The 22,456-nt window shown below is 42.8% G+C and overlaps 1 protein-coding gene across 1 annotated transcript in view; it reads right to left on the bottom strand.

The window, feature by feature from the left end:
* The window catches only part of LAMB4 (laminin subunit beta 4), a 233,867-nt gene that overhangs the window by 138,436 nt on the left and 72,975 nt on the right, over positions 1–22,456 (bottom strand). The window contains exons 14-16 of the mRNA XM_077472837.1: positions 16,401–16,480; positions 7,137–7,287; positions 2,884–3,015 (exon numbers count right to left, since the gene is read on the bottom strand). Coding sequence (XP_077328963.1) covers positions 2,884–3,015; positions 7,137–7,287; positions 16,401–16,480 — 363 coding nt within the window. The remainder of the gene's footprint in view (positions 1–2,883; positions 3,016–7,136; positions 7,288–16,400; positions 16,481–22,456) is intronic.

The raw sequence follows: 22,456 nt of genomic DNA on the forward strand, positions 1-22,456 counted from the left end.
GGACGTGAGTGGAGGTTGCAGCCTCACCAAAAAAAAACCCCTGTAAGAGGGCTCCGGCTGACTTTTTTTACCCAAAAAGTCCGGCGGACTAAGAAAGTTTTGCACAAAAATATGTCCACCGGACTCGCATTTTGGCGGACAATATGGCCGTGTGTGTGCTAGTCCGGCAGACAATATGGCCGTGTGTGTGCTAGTCCGCCGTACTTTTGAAATGAACAGACTTTTCCCGCCCGGAGAAAAGTCTGCTCATTTTGAGCACTGCTCCAGGTATCTGGGACCAGCGAAGGAGGCGTCGCTGGCCCCGTCACCTGGTATGGAGTTAAAGGGGAAGCCCTACGCTGAAAAAATGACGTGGGGGTCCCCTCTCTAGGTCCATATCAGACCCTTATCCTCTTCTTTTCCTAAGTGTGGCTAACGAGATCTCAAATTGACCCTAGTTTTTGGTATATTTCATTTTTAGCCGACCCTTGCCGTCGTCGTTTTTACTTTACCCTCCTTGTCCATCCCCAGGGGAGTGCCCCTTGGTTAGGGCACCTCAGTAATTGCCTTCTCTCCATTTTGGGATTACTTTTCTATGTGGGTGAGTCATTTGATTTTTCATAATACTCCAGTGTTACTATTATGTAGTGTATGTTTCTAATGTTTTTTAGTGACAATGTTATAGTTGCTATATCTAATTTTGTACATGGATTCTCTTTAATATACAACTGTTATATTTTGATAGATTTCATGGGTGACGCCTCTTGAGAAAGCGGCTTTTTTGTCGTGAAACCGGTCGAGGAATACGTCCAAACCCTCTATCCAATGGCCCCTGACCTACTGGAGGGGCACTAGACAACATTGTAACCTTTGAACTCTATGTATCTACTATGCAGTGTTTCCATTATGTGGTTTCTCTGTGATTGTTTTCTTTAAACCTGTGTTATTGTCACCAACTTCTTTAATAAATATTGATTCGTGTTTTAATATTTTCCAAATTTGATTTACTATTTATTGGTACCGTAATAGTCCCCTTTCCCTTGTTTGCTCAAAGGTACCCCCTGGAGGTACCACTTTTTGAGCTTTTGTTTCCCTATGCCCCTAACAATCACAGCCTCCCGTCACAGTGTCCCTTGCAGTCATGACCCCCCCTTCTCTCTAATCACAGTGCCCCCTTTTTATCCTCTGCCCCCCTTCACATTGCTACCTTTGGCAAGGCAGAAGCAGGATTCTGCTTGTGTGTTCTCTCCAGGTTCAACTCCCCCCCTCGCAGATAATGTCATCCTATTAGTAGGGCAGGGGGCCAGAGGAGCTGCAGATCTGGATCATATTAACAAGCGGGTGATTATAGCTTGTTAAATCATATTAACAAGCGGGTGATTACTGATTGTTAATATGGAAAGACTCCCGCTCTCTGTGCAGATCTCCAGCTCCTCCCACCTCCTACTCGCTTGAGGTTGACATTGTCAGCACGGGGGGAGGAACACCCCCTGGAGAGGACACGCAGGCTGAATCTTACCTCTGCCCTGCCGATAGTAGGACTGTGTAGGGGAGGCAGAGAGTAAAAATGGTGCACCGTGATTAGAGAAAAGGGGGACTGCAATGGGCACTGTAATGGGAGGCTGTGTTAGGTGATATAAAGGGGACTGTACTGTAAAGGGGCATGGTGATGATTACAGTGCTGTCCCCTTTATCCCCTTTATATCACAATTTCTCCTTTACATTACAGTGCAGAGGACCAACTCCCTGAATATCCCATCACCAATGACATTGTTGGGAGGCAGAAGAGCTGGGAGAAGAGACACATAGTGGGACGTGAGTGGCCAACACGTTCTGTGTTAGCCCTCTCCAGGCCACAGTGTGGCCTGGTCATCAACAGGCCATGGAGCGGTATTGATCCACGGCATGGAGCTTAGGTACCCCTGCATTATCCAGCTCTTGTTATGCGGCTTGGCAGCCTCGGCCCACCAGGAAAAGCCAGTCTGAGCCTTGGTATGTCCCTGCACCTTTATAGAGCAATGGGCTGCCTGCTCATAATGTATACATTGGTATATTTGCTCCAACATGGAATACTCTCATAGGTTAGAGTTATGATCACACTATACAGAGGAGCCTTGATTGTTTTTGCTAGCTGATAAGCGTGGGGGGAAATTGTTTTGTTTGTTCTGTGCAAAACCATTCCATGTACATCTCACTCTAAAAGCTAGTTATACATTGGGGTAGTTCCCAATTACAGCATTTCCCAAATACAGCATGCCTGTCCTCCAATTCTCAGATTTGTGTGGCTATGCCTCCCTACACAACCATTCACTGCAAAGATTAGTGTACAGGGTCATCACTTAAAAAAAGTATTTAAAGTGCAGGCTTCACATAGGGGGTTATTTACTAAAACTGCTTGGTGCAAATACTAGTGCAGCTCAGCATAGAAGCCAATCAGCTTCCAGGTTTTATTGTCAAAGCTTCATTGAACCAGATGAATTTAGAAACTGATTGGCTACCATGCACTGCTGCACCAGATTATGAGTCCATCTTCCCCATATACCTTAAAATGTAAAGAAATATTTTGCAACCAAATAATTTTCGTTTCTAAGATAAATGGAAATTGGATGTCTTGAGGAAATTCTGGATCAGTGTGTTGGAATGAGCAATAGAGAATGAGAACAACATACTGACTGACATTTTATAAACACTAATAAACTCTAATAGATTTATTAAGGGCATATATAGCAAAATTAGAACGGATGAAGAGAGATATACTATTTATAAAAGTAAACTAGAAGACAAGGTTGTTATAGACCAAGGTAAAGATGTGTAGTAAGTACCAACGAAGTAAACAGGAAATGGGGGAAAATTCCTACAAAAGACCAATGCCCTTGGACAGCAGCTAAAACATAAATCATGTACCTGTGCCTGCCGCCTTCTTCGTACACTTCTCTTTGGCATTGATTTAAGTATTATTCTGTCATTTTCAAAACGAAAATCTATTCCTTGTTTAATAAAATAGTCCTGGCATTTTGGCATAGGTGTTGGATTAATCTGGAAATTAAAATGATAGTATTTAGACAGAGCATTGCTAGAAGTGTATATGTGTGATTTCTAGAATGCAATGGTGGCCACAAGCTATACAAAGTTTACTATGACATTTGGCGTTGTGCCTATTGTGCAGATGTTATAAAATAAGGCACATACCCTATATTATCTAATACCAGTTAAGACAGAGTGTGCACTAATATGTGGGTTGTTGGGCTGGTCAAAATCAATTATTTTGCTTGTCAACTAAGCATCAGTCCATAACTGTGCTTGATACTAATGATAAAGAATTGAAGATGAGTGAATTATGACAGTGGTCATCAACCCTGTCCTCAGGGCCCACTAACAGACCAGGTTTTATGTATTACCTTGGGGAGATGCAGACTAGAATACTGCAATCACTGAGCAACAAATGATATCACCTGTGATGTATTTCAGTTATCTTGCAAACCTGGCCTGTTAGTGGGCACTGAAGACAGGGTTGATGACCACTGAATTATGAGAATGGCTTTGTTCTGTGTAAGTACATGGCATGTTTTGAGTTGATGAAAATTAACTATTTGATCTTTTCTTTCTACTGTGTTGGGAAAATGCTAAATTGTAGGTCAGAACATTATAGCCAATCCTAAGAATGGGTAACAATCCTCTAATAAGGATTTGTGGTTTGGGACATTTAAACATGCCAAATCATCTTTAGTATCACTGCAAAATATAAAATATAAAATAGTGCTTCTATTAAGGTTTCATGTGAGTACTTATTTCTTAAACTGTATGATGAATGTACTATAAAACAGGGTTTCTGTAGTTGCTTAATGATTTCAGAGGAATATACTGTATTTCAGGTATTCAATGAAAAACCCAGGCTAATTAAAAATGAAGAAAATAAGTACAATTTCATGATGCACACTGTCATTGTCATGTCATGCTATAAATATAACTGTACCAGCTTGCTTGAATCAGAATCTAGTTCCAATTTTGGTTATCCAATTTTGGTGATACATAACATTTGAACTGTTTTGCTTTGTGGTGACCATCAGTAAGTTCCCTTATGATGAGGCTTGGCCTCCTATTGTCTTTTTTGTCTGTCTTCACATTCCCAGGAAATGGTGGTGTAGGAACATAAGGCCACAATTTTTAGAACGTTAGACACAAGCACTTTCCCCTTTGGGCTGTTTATTCAATTAGTAACAGAGCTCTGGATGCAGCCGAGATCTTAGTTACATTATCATTATCGATTATTATAATCAAAGACAATGTATTTGGTAAGTATTTTTCACTTCTGGTTGTCTCCTTTTTTGTGCTTTTTTCCACTAAGCAGGCTTTAAGTAGATAAAGAGGTTAACTTACTAAAAGAAAATAGGCTGTTCACTTTTCAAGGGGAGTTGCATTTTGCAAGGAAATTTGCCCCCAAAGCATGGTGAATGTGATGAATCTTTTAACTTTGCAAAGATTGTCTTACCATGTACAAGGGAAATGTAAACAAAAACAGCATTTTTGCTTTCTGATTATTGGATGATGGAAGTCACCAACGATTCACCTCATTCTCTAAACTATGTTGCAAATTTCCTTGCAAAGTGCAACTTCACTTGCAAAAGTGAACAGCCAGTTTGCCATATGCAAATCAACCCCATAAGCCCCATACACACTATCAGATTTTCTGCTGATTTTTTTCCTTCAGATTTACCAAAAACATGTAACATGAGGTCAAACCTTAGGAGTTTCAATTTGTATGCAATCAGGCAGGCCCTTGCACTACATGGTTTTGCTAAATCTGAAGGAAAAAAAATCAGTAGAAAATCTGATAGTGTGTATGGGGCTATAGAGTTGTTACCAGACAATATTGTACACAGAAAAAAAAGGAGTTAGGGATGGTGAGTTAAAATGTTTGAGTTACTGAGCAAAAGACCAGAAGTTAAATATACTGGACATGAATTTAGAGGAGATTTGAGTCTAGATATTGAATTGTGCTATGTTTGCTACAAATCTCTGCTATACATTATCAAAAGAAATACATTTTAGAGGGCTTGCCTCTATGAGCATTTTGAGGCTGATTAACCTCCCTGGCGGTATGATTCATTCTGGTTTTAGGTGCTGAAAGCGGTACAATTATTTTGCATGGAAATTTGGCGCTTTATATTGTAGTCCTGTAATTCTTAGGAATAACTCTCCTAAATCTGTTCAAACAGCAGACATCCCGGGTATGATAAAGTTTATAATATAATAAATAATAATACAAATTATTCAATAATGTAATCAAATCCAAAAACACTGAAATTTGCTCATTTGCAGAATTGTCGCTGTCATTAGATTTAGTGTTTGATGACGAATTTCCCCACAAATCACTATCGCTCAATTCTGCAAGTGATTCTAATTTATTATCGCTGTTTTCTAGTTGGTCTAAAATCACTTTTGACATAAAGGGACACTTTTTGGTTGCTATGGACAATCTTCAAATTCCAGGCAGAAAAAACAGTATTTATAATATAAAAGTGCATGCAGGGCACTGCACAGACCACTAGGGACAAAGGGGGTGTGTAATTTTTTTTATACAGTACTGTAAACTGTAAGATTACTGTACTGTGTGTGTTTTGTGTATTTTAACTTTTTTGAATTTGGTGCCGATCTCCGCTCCCGTGCGCTGTAACGTCGCAGGGAACGGAGCTCGGAGGCATTCGGGCACTGTGTGAATCGAGGGGAGGACAGCTCGATCACACAGCGCAGAGGACATAGCTGGATCCAGGGGACAAGGTAAGTAACCTCACTCTGTATCAAGCGATGCGATCCCGAGTCTGGCTCAGGGTTACCGCTTATGATAGTAAAATCCTAACCCGAGCCAGACACGGGATTACGGCCAGGGAGGTTAAATAAAGAAGCTGTCAGTGTCAGTTTTGGTCATGTAGTAAGCTAGTCCATTTGTCTCTATAAAAATGTACACCTAAATATCAAATTGTTCTAATAATTTTTCATTGATTTCATATATTTAAATAATAAAATTCAATTTGTAAAAAATTTAGATTTCAGGTTACAAGCACTACTGCTGCCTCTCTAGGAAAAAAAAAGTTGCAATCACATAGCTTATCTGAGGCGAAAACTGTATAAATAGCAACAGTACATAATAATAATGTACAGTTGTTTTACCTTTTCTGGAGTTGGTGACTCATTACCTGGTATATTGAATGAACCAAATAAAATCAATAAGGTTGATTTACTAACGCATACTAGGCTGTTCACTTTGCAAGGGAAGTTGCACTTCATAAGTGAATTCCCCCCTAAGCATTGGAAAGCATTTATTTCTCTTGCATTTGGTGCAAGAGAAATAAAAAAAAAAACATTCTCAATTGGGGTAATACTGTGTTGCGCTCAACCAAAATTCATAATCATAAAGTGAGTGTGCATGGATATAAATAACTATATTAATCAGATATGAACAAATAAAGTGTAAAATGACTGGAAAGGACCTCATCTTAATAGTTAAATAAAGTGGCTGTGCTGAAACCTAATCATGGCTTAACCATAAATTTAGAATAACAACATGCATATATATAAAAAAAAAAAAATGAATCACGGGATAAACAAAACAGAAACTGGAAAATAAAAAGTGCACAAAAAGTATAGTCCACTTGTGAAATTTCTTTTAGGATCCTGAAGACTTCATGATATCACTAATACACACCTTCACCAAGAGCAGTAGAGGGAATGCTCGCTTACCAACACCCTATGACCCCCTAATACTGGTGGTCATACAGCACTTTGTTAGACATTTATTTTGGATGCACATGACTGGATGATGGAAGTCAGCAGAGCTTCATCTCATTCAATAAGCTCTGTGGAAGATTCCCTTGAAAAGTTCAACTTCCCTTGCAAAGTAAACAGCTTATTTGCCTTTAGTATGTTAACCCTATTATCTCAAGCTTAAAGTTGTGTGGGACAAGATTAGTACTCTATTGGTAAAGCATTCCTAAACATGAATCAACGTGCATCATGTGAAGTCTACAGAGAGTTTTAAAGTGAATTCTGAAAATCTGCAGAAACTGGTGGCGAATACGACCTTTCAAATAGTTCGTTAATTATTGACTTAATGTTAATGTGAACTGTTGCTTTACATAGAAATCTCCTATATAACTCACTATGGTTGCTGAACCAGAGAGTGCCTGTGCTTTCTCTGCCTCATAGATGTAATAGTCCAGGGGTATGAAATAATAGCCATCAGCAGGCTGCTTACACTGAAGACCCACTATATTAGGAAGGCAGTCACACTGACCAGTACTCTGAGAACATCTGTAAAAGAGAAAAAAATATTATTTTTACATCTTTTCATAAGAGGTCAGTTCATTTACAATGCAATTTCTTACTTTTCTTACTTGTACTGTGAAAAGACAGCAACCATACGGTGGCTTTCATAACCAGCCACCTATTATAATATAAAACAACGGAATTTAGCCTGAATGATCCCTCTTTTGCCGATCTGGCTATCGTTAAGCAATCCCTTCCCTTAGTTAAAACATCTATACATTGATGTAGTGAGCAACTCAAGGCCGTGATTCAGTTGAATGTGAGGTGGCCTGGTACAGAGATTCTCTGAATTCTGTTAACAAGTTATTTTTCATTTTAATTGCAACTTACATTTTTAGAAAAGAACTACAAATTATTGGCTTTGGTATTATATGACTATCTGTTCCACTGTGAAACAATAACAAAGTGGACTACTACATAACACTACATAGAAGTAATCTGTACTTCCCACAAGAAAGCAAGCTGCAGGTATGTACTCTATATAACAAGAAAACGGGGGGCGTGTCCAACCGCGGAACAGAGAGGACATGTGGAAGCTGAGCGCCAGGACGGCGATTGCAATCCACCACCATCCTGAGCTGAGCCACATAGGAGAGACGCCATCCTCCATAGGGCTGCAGCCACAGACACAGTACTGCCCACTGCTGTGTTATTTGTGCGACGGGAGCACTTTTGGCAATGAAAATCGCCGCAAGGCCGAGTGTGTCAGCGGGTGCCATCTTGGGGCCTATAGGAGAGCCGTTCCACACCGCATCCCGCCGCTGTACACGCAGCATCACAAGAGACAATCACGCGAGGATGACAATCACGGCATACAGACAGGCCCAAAGACGCCATGGATCACCACCGGCAAGCCCACGAACGCGGTCCGGATCCCAAGGAGAGCAAGCCACATCTCAGGCCTACAGCTCCGGCCTACAGCGCGATTGGCACACAGTGAGTACTGAGACACTCACCCCCCCCATCTACCGACCGCTGGTTAACACCCAGACCCCCACAGGGGCACATATCTTGGGGAGCATTCCCTAACACCTTTCCCTACAGGACCTGGGACAAATAGGGGTCGGGAACTGGCCGTGGGACAACACATACCAGCAGGCCTACAGCTAAGAAGCCAGCGGCCATCTTGCTACACCCAATTCATCTCATCCCTTCCAACCCTGTTCTGACTAGCCTGGTTCAGTTGTCCTGACTACAAAAAGACCACTACAACAACTGGGACTAAAGTACACCCCACTCTGTCATTAAACTGCCACATATCCTAAGGAACTTGCATTAGGGGCAGTGGCCTGGTGTATAGCCTTTATGATGATGTTGTAAAAACACCCTGGTGACCTGGGGGCCTGAGACTGGAAAACAGACCACATTGACTATGTCAACGCACCCACGGAGAAGTACACATAACCATACCCTACGCTCTTTGGGGACCCCTCAGAGTAAAACATCATCTGCAAACCTAAGCAAATTTAAATACTCTGGAGGCGGTAAAAGCACCAAAAAGGCACCATCACAGAGAAACAGCATTATAGAAGACATGGAGGATGACGAGGTCTCTTTGCCAGCTTCTGAAGACTCACTACTGGCACTAATAAGTCTGAACATTTGCTTACTTACGCTGCCATGACGGACATTGCTGCTGACATTAAAAGCTCCTTTACTGCAGCGATCACTGACATCAAAACAGAAATCCTAAGACTAACGGAACAATTGGCAATATCAGATCATGCAGGGAAGAGAAGAGATAGAGCCCTGATTAGACTAGATGATATCACAGCTACGCACTCACAACACCTAATCGATATGAACCGGCAAATCGAAGATTTAGACAATCGAGGACGACGGAACAATATAAGAATTAGAGGCGTACCTGAGACTGTATCCCCAGATCAAATAAGGCCTACTCTTACCACTATATTCAACACCCTCATAGAAAGACCGGAACAATCCCCTATCGACTTTGATAGGGCACATAGGGCCCTCAGGCCCAGAGCACAAGACGGAAACCCTCCAAAAGACATAATTTGCTGCCTGCCCAACTACAGCCTGAAGAAGACATTCTCCAAAAAGCCAGGTCCAAGGAACGGAACGTACATGAGGAAGCCGTAATACAACTTTTCCAGGACCTGTCGCCCATTACACTCAAAAACAGGAGGGCCCTGAAGCCACTTCTGGAGGTGCTGAGCCAAAAAGGAATCAACTACAGATGGAAGTTCCCCTTCGCACTTCAGGCAAATTCCCTGGGGAAACAATATATGCTCAAAGTCCCAGATGATCTAAGTAAATTTTGTGAAGATCTTCAGATCGACACCATGGACCTTCCAGAATGGTACGCAGAATTCCGTACACCTCCAGAAGTGAACAACCCGCACTTCTCACCGGGACCGTCTCATGCACAGTCACCCTACCAACCAACCAAACACCGCAGAAATTCTGATAGGAGCAGCTTTGAGTCTCCATACCCCTCTAGAAATGCTAGGAGCCCAAGAGGGAGAGACACGAGGGCAGGGCAGTCTTTAAGGCAGGGCAAAAGGGGCAGCTGCCCTGGGCCCTGTCATTGTTGTGGGGCCCAAAGCAGCTGCCTCATACTTGCCAACTATCCCAGTTTAAATTTCCTTGTCCCTTGAAGTTTTAGCCCTGTTGTCGTGTACAGATGACTCACCTGCAGACCTTGTGTTTACATGTAAATAACTGGCATTCATATGTAAATAGAAGCGGCATTACTAAGCAAAGAGCTGTGGCCATCTGTATTTTTATGTAAATGAAGGTGGCATTCATATGTATATCATGCTTTCCTGCAGTGAGAAGATGATGTGCTGTAACCTCTAGCAATCAGTGAGCAGTATTACTGTACAGTAATCTCTAGCAACTAATTAACAAGCAGAAATCATTTGCTGTAACCTCTAGCAACTAATCAGTGAGCCATAATGTGTGCTGTAACTTCTAGCAACCAGTCAGTAAGCAGTAATGATATGATGTAACCTCTGGCAACCAATCACAATTGCTGCCTGATCTGATACAGTAAACTGATTTTAAGTCCAGCTTCTATTTATTGTATGTCTCAGAGCAGGTGGAGAGTGAAATTGCATGGGAGGGGGCCCCCAAAAATTTTTTTGCCCGGGGTCCAATCAATATTAAAGACGGCCCTGCATGAGGGGCTATTGACATGAGGATGTTACACATAAGTTTTGACTCTGCCAGTTGTAAAATTCTGACACCCAGTTAATACTATAGTCGCCAGACTGCCTTACGTTACTAGGCGCCATGTCCACACGGGAGCTGTGCCTGATTGCAAAACGCGACCGGTTCGCACCCTAAACCGGGTTATCACACTTACCTGCTACATTGACACATCTACCTCGGTAGCTCTTCTACACTTCTTTTTGACTTTCTAGGAACCAGTATGTGCCAAATACCAATCTATGCAAAGATTAACCCCTGGAAATTGTTACCTGTTACCAACTTTGAGCTACCGCAACCAACCGAACTGTGAGTAACAAAAACTGACCCTCCTATTGTTTACAGGAAAGGGTTATGTGCAGTTCACCTTTTGCTGCAGAAATGCAGAGGCAAAGACCTTGCATGTTACCCTTTGCAGCCTACGGAATGGTTGACGCAACTACTATTGCCTTCAACACCCATGATCTCTTACCACAAGTGGGACTGGCCAAGAGGGTAAGGGGAAAACACTAATGCCGCATTCCCCTTCACAGATTGGACACCTTGCTGGCCCCACCAGCGGTACTTTGATTGCTCGGTCTACTACTGTCTTCTTCCCTCAGAGGTTATTGTGACTCTAGCAACCTGTACGAGACACTTTAAGTCTCCTATGGTGGAGACCCTTAGTACACGTCCAGGACTGTAAATGAGCTTATTTAAATACCTGCCTTTGGCCTCTACCCTCTTCTAAAGGCTCAATGGGTATGATATAGCATAGAGTCATTTATTGTTTACTTTCTCCTACAGGATTAGAGAGTACTACACTCCTGTTCCTGGTTGACAGTTTGGTATGTTTTAGCTACCTCTGGCTAAATATGTATTTTTTTGTTTCTCCTTTGTTTGCTATTCTGCTTGCACTTTACAGTTGAACAATGTTTATAAGGTTTAAGATGCTAACAGGCAGATTGGAAACAATCTAAATGTAATGTCATTCTCTTATACGATCCCATATGCTACTAACTCCTACATAAGAACAGCTCTACACTTGGTCTCAGACACCCTGCTCACAAGGGGGAATATCCCCCATCCTGATGCTCGGGCCCCTAGGTCCCGTCAGACCTCTTCACAGGGTTACTTCCTAGCTGATACACAACACACTACTACATAGCATAATTTATAATACCTTATTGCTATCACACCTCCCACTATCCCCCACAGGGAAAGTACTACCTTACACCAGAACAAGTCAGACACCAAGCTGACTCGCCACCCAGTGGTGGCAATCCTTCAAACCATCTTCTACGTTAGTTATACACATTCCTCCCCTTCCCTCCCCCTACCTGTTTGCATTTTTTAAACACACAACCATTTTCCTACACCTAATCCATTCCTGCCCGCCTGCTCCTCACGACAGCAGTACGTACAGAGTACACTGCTAAAATACTCAGTATCCCGGGACACCTCCCTCTCCACGTTCTGCTCACAACATGGCATAAGCTTTCTTAGCGAAAGCACCTACCATTCTTTCCCATAATGTAAATGGTCTGAATGTACCCGAAAAAAGGACTAAATTGTTAAGGGAACTTAAAAAAAATGACCCTTAATAGTATTTATACAGGAAACTCACTTTAAGAGCAACAATATCCCTAGAATCACTGACAGAACCTTTACCACAGCATACCACGCCACCAACCCCCTTGCCAAAACCAAAGGAGTATCCATCCTTCTTCACAAAGACGCTCCCTTTGTACTAACGCAACAACTGACGGATCCTGAGGGACGATTTCTATTTCTCAAAGGCTCATGGGAAGGGTCGCCTATAACTTTAGCCAATGTGTACTTTTCTAATTCCTCACATATATCTTTCTGCAACAAAATTATAGAGGAACTCAAATGGTTTGCAGAAGGGTGTACCCTCCTTGGAGGAGACTTTAATGTCCCCCTTGCACCCCTTAAAGACACCTCGACAGGGCACACGCAAGTCACGTATAGGACTCTCAAACGAATAAAATCACTATTACAATCACTGACATTGGTAGATACATGGAGATCCATGCACCCCACAGACAGGGACTTTACCTTTTTCTCCACACCCCATAAAAAATGCTCGAGAATTGACATGATCTTCATCTCACAAAGGGACCTTGGTAATCTACTTTCAGCAGAGATAGCCATTATAGCCCTTTCTGACCATGTACCCACGCCGGTTACACTGCACCTCAACACACCACACAAATCCGCATTCAATTGGAGACTGAATTCCACACTCCTCACCGACCCAATTATAAAAGATGACATCCAAAACGCCATTAACATATACTATAGCCACAACGCTGACACTGACACGAACCCACTAAACAATTGGGAGGCACACAAATCAGTGGTAAGAGGCGAACTCATCAAATGGGGTGCTCGGAAAAAGAAAGAAAGGGAAGGGGAAATCACTAAACTCTCCCAACAAATTGCCAGCCTTGAACTACAACACAAACAATCCCAATCTCTCAGACTCGAAGACCAATTAACACAACGCAGAACTTCCCTAAGGCTACTATTGGACATGAAGATTAAACGTTCTCTTCTTTTAAAAAAAAAGCATTTTTTATGAACACGGAGACAAGAGTGGAAAGCAATTGGCCAAAGCCCTAAAAGATGCCTCGTTATCGAACCCCATTCATGCCTTAAAAGACAAAGGGGGAACCTTAAAACACAATTCTGAAGAGATAGCGGCAATGTTCCACACCTACTACTCTAAATTATATGAACTACCGGCTCAACGCAAACCATCTCACCTAACGCACACAAAACAGGACACCATACACGATTTCCTAAAGAATAGCAAACTACCCTCCCTGACAAAAGAAGACTCAAACGCACTCGAGGACCCCATAACTACCTCTGAAATCTCAAAAGCGATTGCAGATTTAAAAGCAGGAAAGAGCCCCGGACCAGACGGCTTTACGTCACAGTACTATAAAACTTATACAAACGCTCTTATAAAGCCCCTCCGTTCGGCCTTTAACTTTTTAGCAAAGAACATGATTCCCAATCCTTCCTCATGGCACATATAGCTGTAATCCCCAAGCCCAATAAGGAACACACGGAATGCGCAAACTTCAGACCCATCTCACTCCTTAACATAGACCTTAAACTCCTGGCTAAAATTCTAGCCAACAGATCAAAACCCCTTTTAGCAAAAATAATCGGCCCTGAACAAGTGGGATTCATGCCAGGGAGGGAAGCCCACGACAACACCATCAAAGCCTTGAATTTAATCAATTTTGCCCAGAAATCTAAAACTAAAGGCATGCTGCTTTCTACTGATGCCGAGAAGGCTTTCGATAGGGTCTCCTGGGATTACATGATGGCCACATGCGCTCATATTGGCCTAAACGAAAACATGTTATCGTGGATCTCAGCTCTCTATCGAAACCCCCAAGCCAAAATCAAAATGAATAATATATTTTCTGAACCTATATCCATCCATAATGGCACACGCCAAGGCTGCCCCTATCGCAACTCCTCTTCATCCTTACCCTAGAACAGTGATGGCGAACCTTGGCACCCCAGGTGTTTTGGAACTACATTTCCCATGATGCTCAATTACACTGCAGAGTGCATGAGCATCATGGGAAATGTAGTTCCGAAACATCTGGGGTGCCAAGGTTCGCCATCACTGCCCTAGAACCTCTAATTAGAACAATTAATCTGAATGCTGATGTCCAGGGCTTCACGCTAAATGACAGAGAGTACAAAATTGCTGCTTACGCGGATGATCTCATGTTCTTCCTCACCAATCCCCACATCTCGATTCCCAATCTCCACAAAATATTTCAAACCTTTGGGTTTATATCCAATTTTAAAGTAAATCAGTCAAAATCCGAGGCCCTCAACCTCACCCTACCACCGGACCAACGCAAAAATTTACAAGACAATCACCCTTATAAATGGGAATAAGGCACCCTTAAGTATTTGGGCATCAATTTAACCAGTAACATTGAATCACTATATAATGTAAACTACAAACCCCTACTTGCCATGATCAAAAAGGACCTTCCCAGATAGAACGTAAAAATGTTCTCCTGGTTTGGAAGGGCCTCAATATTAAAGATGACGGTACTCCCCAGGCTTCTTTATTTATTTAACGCTCTACCAACTAAAATTCCAGAGCATTTCTTCAAATTATTGAGTCAAATTCAAAGACGATTTCTCTGGGCAGATAAGAAGCCTAGAATTAAATTTCGATGTTTAACACTATCTAAAAGTAATGGGGGTATAGGCCTGTCGGACTTTAAAAAATACCACCAGGCCACCCACATTACGAGAGTGATAGATTGGCACTGCCACAGCCTAAATAAGGACTGGGTCCAACTAGAAAGCAATTTGGCAACACGCACCACACTCTACCTCCCATGGTCGCTTCACTCCAGAAAGCCCAAACTTATAGACCACCCACTAATTGAAACCACAATAAAGATCTGGAAAACACTGGTAAAGTCGCAAAAAATCGCAACAAATCCAGGCCCCCCTGACGGCACTCACAAATAACCCTGACTTCATTCCAGGCTTACACCATAACCTGCCACAAGACTTTCTTGTACATACGAGTATGTCAGGTCCAAAAGTCAAGACATTTTCGAAACACTAAACACCGAGGTGGGGGGAGTCGTTTCCTGGAAGTTGGTTTTACATACAACTAAAGGACTTCCTGGTAAACTCAAACACAAGCAACAATTCTGCCCCCCATTGACTCAGATAGAAACTATATGTTTAAAGAGATCACCAGTAGCGAACACCACATCTCTTGCATACTCATTGCTAAATCAAGCGCCACGCGCTGACAATACTAAATTCAAAACAAAGTGGGAGCTAGATCTCAAAACCAGTATATCTGATGAGCTATGGAATAAGGGATGCATCATGGCACACAAGTGCTCCTTAAGCTCCAAATACCAGGAAATATCCTATAAAATTCTCACTCAATGGTATATTACACCACAAAAGGCCAGGAGATGGTCTCACTCCACCTCGGACACATGCTGGAGATGTTAAATACGCATAGGCTCCTTCATGCACATATGGTGGGAATGTCCAATAATACAAACCTATTGGGATGCAGTTAGAACCTGGATAAAGCACATAACAGAAACTCGCCTGGAATTTAATGCAGCCATATGCCTGATTAACCTGGTCCTCATCAATTTAAGCTGCTACAAAAAATCATTGACCCGACATCTGCTCACTGCTGCTAAAACACTGTTACCCATTCACTGGAAAACAACCAAAGCTCCAGGAATGACTGGTTAAACAGAGTACAATATGTCTACAAAATGGAAGAAATTGTAGCAACTAAACACGAAAACAGCACAAATTTTAACAAACCTGGCAACCATAGCTGGCCTTCATACTTTCATCCGAATTTCAAATTCTTATTGGTTAAACTCTCTAACACCTTTTGACCCTTAACATGGTAGGAGCTAAGTCCAGACCGACAAGGAATATCTTTAACACGCTGAGTTATATGCAAATGCAAAGGGCTCACCACACCCTACCCCCCCCCCCCCCCTTGTCCCCTAATAACACCCCCCCCCCCCCCCACATACCCCATTCAATACTCATCTTTCCTCATATACTGTATGCTACCTTATGTCTTCAATTGTATAACAACCCCATACTTTAACATTAACTAAATCAGAATACAGTGGAGATGTAATTATATTCCTAATTGTTTACAGATTAACTGCAATAACATGTGTATTCAAGCACTAACTGTAAACCTGACCCTGTTTTCAATAAAAACTTTTGATTGTGAAAAAAACAAACAAAAAACAAACAAAACAAGAAACAGTATCTCGGTAGCAGTAGCATTTCTCTGAAGTGAACAAATATTCAATAAACTACATGAACTTGGCTTAACTTCATTAGGTGTAAAATGTTAGACTTACACAACACTGCGTGCTCCTCCAATATCACAGTTACATGCAGAACAAGGATGCAGGCTGTTCCCAAGCCCCCAATAACCAGGCTAGAATGTAAAAAAATAGATAGATAAATATATGGTTATGGTGAAAGAAAAATTTGAAGGGTCATTTACTTATACAGAATTGTTATCTGTGTTAAACTCTTTAATTCCATCTTATATTATTCAACCATATAGTAGATTATAAATTTATATTTATTACTATAGGTAAAGTTACATAAGCCATGCTTGGGATGGCCGGGATCATTGTCCATCCATATGGGACAAACCAGGCCAATAGCTGGAACCCCATTTGGATGGACTCCTTTCCTGACTGTTCCTAGATAGATGATCTGTCTTAAATAGACAATACTTTGTTTAAAGTCACTGTAGACCCGAGGACATGCAAGGAAAATAAAAAAACAGCATTTTAGCTTTCAGATCTACCCCTTAGATTTAGAGCGACTGCACTTCCAGGTGCACTTTCAGTGCACTTTCAAGTGCACTTGCAGTGCAAAGTTGATTTGCCTCCCCCATAGTTCTTCGTCTTCGTTTGGGACCTGGATGCATCAGCAGGATTCCTTATCTGATTATCTGATGAGCCTTGTTTGACCCTTGGGTCATTTTTGGAGATGAACGGCCAATTCATGAATATAGAAGTCGATGTTTGGATTGATGTGTTGTCTGTTTTTTCTTCTATAAAGTTACTCCTATGAGATTTTTACCTTATATGAACTAACTCCTGCCAATGGCCTTTTAGTTGGACTTTTATTCATGTTTATCTATTTGTATGTTTTGGATACTTATCATGTTCATTCTTTAAGTGTATTAATTTATGGCACATTTTTGAATAACTGCACCACTGTTATTTCTTCTTTTTCCTTTTGATTGCAGTGTTTTTTGGGTACACTACTAAGTGGTTTCATCTAATTCAAGGTCACTATACATTTATTATACTTTTTTTTTTTTTCATTTTTGAGTTTATTTTGACTATATTCACCGTAGGTTGATGGTTTATACTTTCTTAAAAAAAAATTACACATAGTAGCGCGCAAGTTTATTCCTTTATAGCGCGTAGAAAGAAACATGTGCAGACCACAACTGATTACTGATTAAGTGTAGGGATGTATTCCCTAATACCCGCTTAATCCTGCACTTATTTTTTGGTTGTAGTGCACAGACTTTGCCAGTAGGGTGTGCTCAGTACCTTTCTGCGATACTTCATCTGCCAAACTCTTATGAGAAATCCAAAGTGATGTGTGAGGGATACATCATGGTTAGCCAGTCACTGATAAGCTTGTTGTTAGTGGGTTGGTCAAATTTCAACAGAACTCCTAGGCAACCTTCAGAAAGGGTCTTAGCCTACAGGTCCCTACCTGAGTCTGCAGTGCTGCACTGCTGCCTAGTTCTGAGGACCTTGTCATGTGCTACTTATTATTTAAGATTGACCTCACCCATGCTAATTCTTTTGCTTTAAGAATAAATTGCAAGGGAAATGGAATCACACCTGAACCTCCACTGGACTATGGCTTCAGTCATTACTTGGTACAGAGAAAACACAGGAACCTCTGTTGTAATAGATTGGACTGCTAGCTGTGAGAACATTGTGCTGCTGTTGGGTATTCTAATCCTCCCTGCACCTGCTGTGTTTGGAATAAACCTTTGAAAAGACATTCAAGGACTTAAGACTGCCATTATTGCCTGATGTACCACAACTGAGTACTATGCTGAGGACAAGGTTATGTTTATTGGGGTTCAGCTTGTAAATGAACAGTAATTTTTAAGAGGGTGCTGGGCTCAGTGCTGGCTGTACATCTCCCAACAAAAATGCCCATAATTTCATCTTATGAATGAAGTGGAGTTATGGCCCAGCCAGCAAAAAAACAGAAAATTGTTACCAATACTTACTGTAATTTTCCTTTCCTGGCCTGGCCTGCACATAATGGGTTAACCCCTTCCTCCAGTCTCTCAGTACCACCTTCTCTTAGCTGATAAAAGGGAGCCCCTCCTCCCCTGCCCTTGTTCCATTACTAACGGACGACAGGCTTGTAGGGAGGGGGGAAAAGATTGTGCTGACGTGAGGGCAGGCCAGGAAAGGAAAATTACAGTAAGTATTGGTAACAATTTTCCATTTTGCTGGCCAGCCTCACGTCAGCACACAATGGGATTTGATTTAGCTGATATAGGGTGGGATAACAAAAAAGAGTTGAAAAACAACTGGTAATACTGCTTTAGTGAATATTTTATTTTGCTTGGAAGGGTGCTGACACCACTGCGTTTCCAAAATTTGATGCACTAGCCACTGTGACATCTAAACTGTAATGTCTTGCGAAGGTTTCGCAGGAGCTCCAACTAGCGGTCCTGCATATGTCTTCAACTGATATTTTAGCAAAAGCTGCCCATGAGGCTGCCACCCCTCTTGTAGAATGAGCTCTAATAACTTGTGGAGGCGTCAGCCCCTGTTTCTCATATGTGAGGCTTATCCCCTTGGTGATCCAGGTAGCTATGGTTCTAGCTGATACCGCTTCTCCTCTTCTAGGTCCTGATGGCAGCACGAACAAGGTATCCATTTTGCACATCTGTAGAGAGCGGTTTAAGTAGGTTGAAAATAAGTTGACCATGTCCAATAGTCTGAGATCTAGTTCCTCCGCTTCGCTCGGCGGTTGGGTGAAGCTGGGTAGGACTGCCTCCCAATTTACATGGAACTTGGAAACCACCTTAGGGGTTAAGGCTGGCGAGGGCCTTACGATCACTGTCTGGGAGAATGATGCAAAAGGAATCTTTGCAAGATAGAGGTGCCAGCTCTGAAACTCTCCTTGCTGACGTTATGGCTGTGAGGAAAATCAGCTTGACTGTCAGGACCCATAGTGGGCATGTCTCCGCAGGCACGAATGGATGCTGGAGCAAAGCTTTTAGCACTGTGCCCAAGTCCCAAGCTGGGAGCAGGGACTTCCTTGGTGGTCTTATTCTTATGGCCGCTCTAAGAAATTGCTTTATTAGCGACTTGTCTGCTCATTTGTGGCCTGTGAAGCAAGACAAGGCTGACACCTGCACCTTTATGGTGTTGTATGCTAAGCCCATACTTAAAGCTGACTGTAAAAACTCTAGCACCTGAACGATGTTTGTGGACAATGGGGAGAAATGTTGTTGTAAAGCAAATTCTGTAAATTTTCTCCAAATCCTGGTGTATGTGGCATTAGTTGTGGCCCTTCTTGACTTCAATAGTGTCGAGAGTACCTCCTCTGAGATGCCCTGAGACTGCAGTCTGGCTGATTCAACAGCCATGCTTTCAGTTGCAATCTGCCTGGGTTGGGGTGACACCATTGGTCCTGCTGTAGAAGGTCCCTCTTCAGCAGCAGCCTTATTGGGGGAACTGCCGCCATCTGCAGGAGCAGTGGGAACCATGGCCTTCGTGGCCAGAAGGGTAGGATTGCAATTGCATGGACGTTCTCCCTCACAATTTTTAATAGGGTTTTCATTATCAGTGGTACCGGTGGGAAAACCTAGACTAGGGGAAATTCCCATGGGATTGAGAAGGCATCTTGAGCTAGCGCTTCATTGCAGTGGAATCTTGACACAAACTGGGGGTACCTGTGCATTCTCTGGGGTCGCCACCAGATCTACCGAGGGTGTACCCCACCTGTAAAAGATTGTTTTCAGATAGTCCTTATTGAGTGCCCACTCGTTTTTGTTGGGAAAATACCGACTCAGATGGTCTGCTATGTAATTTTGACTGCCCGAAATGTAGGCTGCCGTCAAGGCTTCCATATGTGCCTTGGCCCAGGCGAATATCTCGGTTGCCAACTGCAGCAGCGGCAGGCTCTTGGTTCCTCCCTGATTAGTTATATAAGCGACCGCCGTCTGGTTGTCCAACATAAGATAAGCTTGACCCGAGCTCCCTGAATCAAATTCTCGAATGCCAGTGGGGCTAAGTATCTTGCTTGTAACTCCAAAAGGTTGGAGTGTCTGGTCTCCATCCTGCTCCATTTGCCTTGAACCCATCTGCCAAGGCAGTGAGCACCCCAGCCCCGGAGACTGGCATCCGAGGTTATTTGGATCCAATCTCCGGGGCCGAGAGGCATGCCCCACGACAGAGTTCCTGGCACTATCCACCACGACAAGCTCTAGTGGATCCGTCTTGGTATGAATATTTTTTGGTGGAGTGATACTCCATCCCACTGGTTCAGAAATGATGTTTGGAATGCCCTTGTATGAAATCTTGCCCAGAGAACAGCTGGGGTTGCTGCGGTAAACATTCCAAGAAGCGTCATACAGTCCCTCACCGACAGCGACAAGGACTCCATCACGTTTTTCACACAGGCTACTAGCTCAGCTATCTTGCAATGTGGTAGCAAGACCTGCCCTTTGCTTGTGTTGAAAACAAGCTCTAAGTACTCCATCTCTTGGGAGGGAATCAACTGGCTCTTCTGCTTGTTGATAATCCAGCGAATTCGGATAGAATTTTCAGCACCACTTCGCCTTGTGCTGTTAACTCTTCAATTGCACAGGCCACTACCAAGATGTTGTCTAAGTAGTGGAAAATGTTTATGCCCCTCAAACGTATAACAGTGAGGGTACCTAGCAAGATCTTGGAAAAGACTTGAGGTGCTGTGTCGATTCCTGAGGGAAGACATTTGAACTGGAAATGATCTTCCCCTACCATGAAATTCAGGTATCTTTGGTGATACCTGTTGATTGGGACATGAAGGTAGGCATCTGCTAAATTGACTGATATTAGCCAGTCCCCTGGTTGCAGAATTTATATAATTGTAAATATTGATTCCATCCTAAATGTCTTGGGATCGATGTAGTGGTTTAGAGATCTTAAGTCTAAGACCGGTCTGAGACCTCCGGAGGCTTTGGGCACCAGAAAAATTGGGGAGTAAACCCCTGTTCCCTGCTGCTTTACAGGAACTGATGAGATTGCCTCTTTCTGAAGTAATTCGGTCACATATTCTTGCAAGCACCTTTGTTTCTTCTGATCTTGTGGCCATTCTGTCTGGACAAAGATGCCCTGTGGTTTTTCTCAAAACATTATCTTGTATCCTCGCTTGACCGTTTTCTGGACCCATTGGTCCTTGACCTTCTCCGTCCATACCTTCCAAAAGGATGCCAACCTGGCACCCACCTGGGGGTGATGGGCGGTCAACCCGTCAAAAGGGGTTTCTTAGCGGTCTGAGCGGCCTTAGCCTTCACGTTCCGAAGAAAGGAGCTTTGTGAGCCTCTCCATTGGAGTCTATTCTCGGCCTGGTCTATATGACCTGGCCTCCTGCGACCTTCTGAACTCTGATTGGCCTGACCGAGCGGTTTGCCGTCTCCTTTTGGATCTCCGTTACTGAAAACATCATAATTCTTACAAGCAGTTTTACTAGGTCTATAGAGGCTTCTGCCAAAAAGGCGGCTGAGAGATAAAGTTCCTCCATTGCTGAAGTGATTCTGGCCGTCTCTACGTCAGACTTCAGGGCCGTCTCCACATTTGTGACCTAGCCCTTCAGCGCCCTGGAGATTGAAGTTAGGGCTATGGCCGGGTGACAAGCTGCTCCAGCAGTTAAATAGATCTTCTTTAGATCTGTGTCTGTGCATCTGTCCATTGGGTCTCTGAAGGTTGTAGAATTCTGCAATGGCATGGGGCACCTGCCTTGCTAGGCGCTGCAAGGCCACATCTACCCCTGGAGGTGACTCCCAAAAGGCAGCATCTGGGGTGTTAAATGGGTATAATCTTAAAAAGTGATTTTGTACGTTCGCCTTCCCTTCCGGCTTTCCCCATTCCTCAATGCATAATTTTCGGATCTCCGTCATGAACGGGAAGGTTGCCCCTTGCCTTTTCAAGTTAGGGAAATATCTTTTAATTTTTTCCAGAGACTGAGTGTCTTGATCCCAGCCTATGGCCCCCTTCACTGCTACAATGTAAGGGTCTATGAGTTGGAAGTCGAACAAATATTCCAACGGTTCATCAGAGTCTGAAGAATCTCCTGAAGATATTTCAAGCCCTGGTGATGCATCTTGCTTCTGCTTAGATGCGTTCTTGGCTCTAGGCTTAGT

Source organism: Lithobates pipiens, unplaced genomic scaffold (assembly GCF_037356315.1).
Source record: "Lithobates pipiens isolate NorthernLeopardFrog02 unplaced genomic scaffold, aLitPip1_a1.2 Scaffold_8, whole genome shotgun sequence".
NCBI classification, from domain to species: domain Eukaryota; kingdom Metazoa; phylum Chordata; class Amphibia; order Anura; family Ranidae; genus Lithobates; species Lithobates pipiens.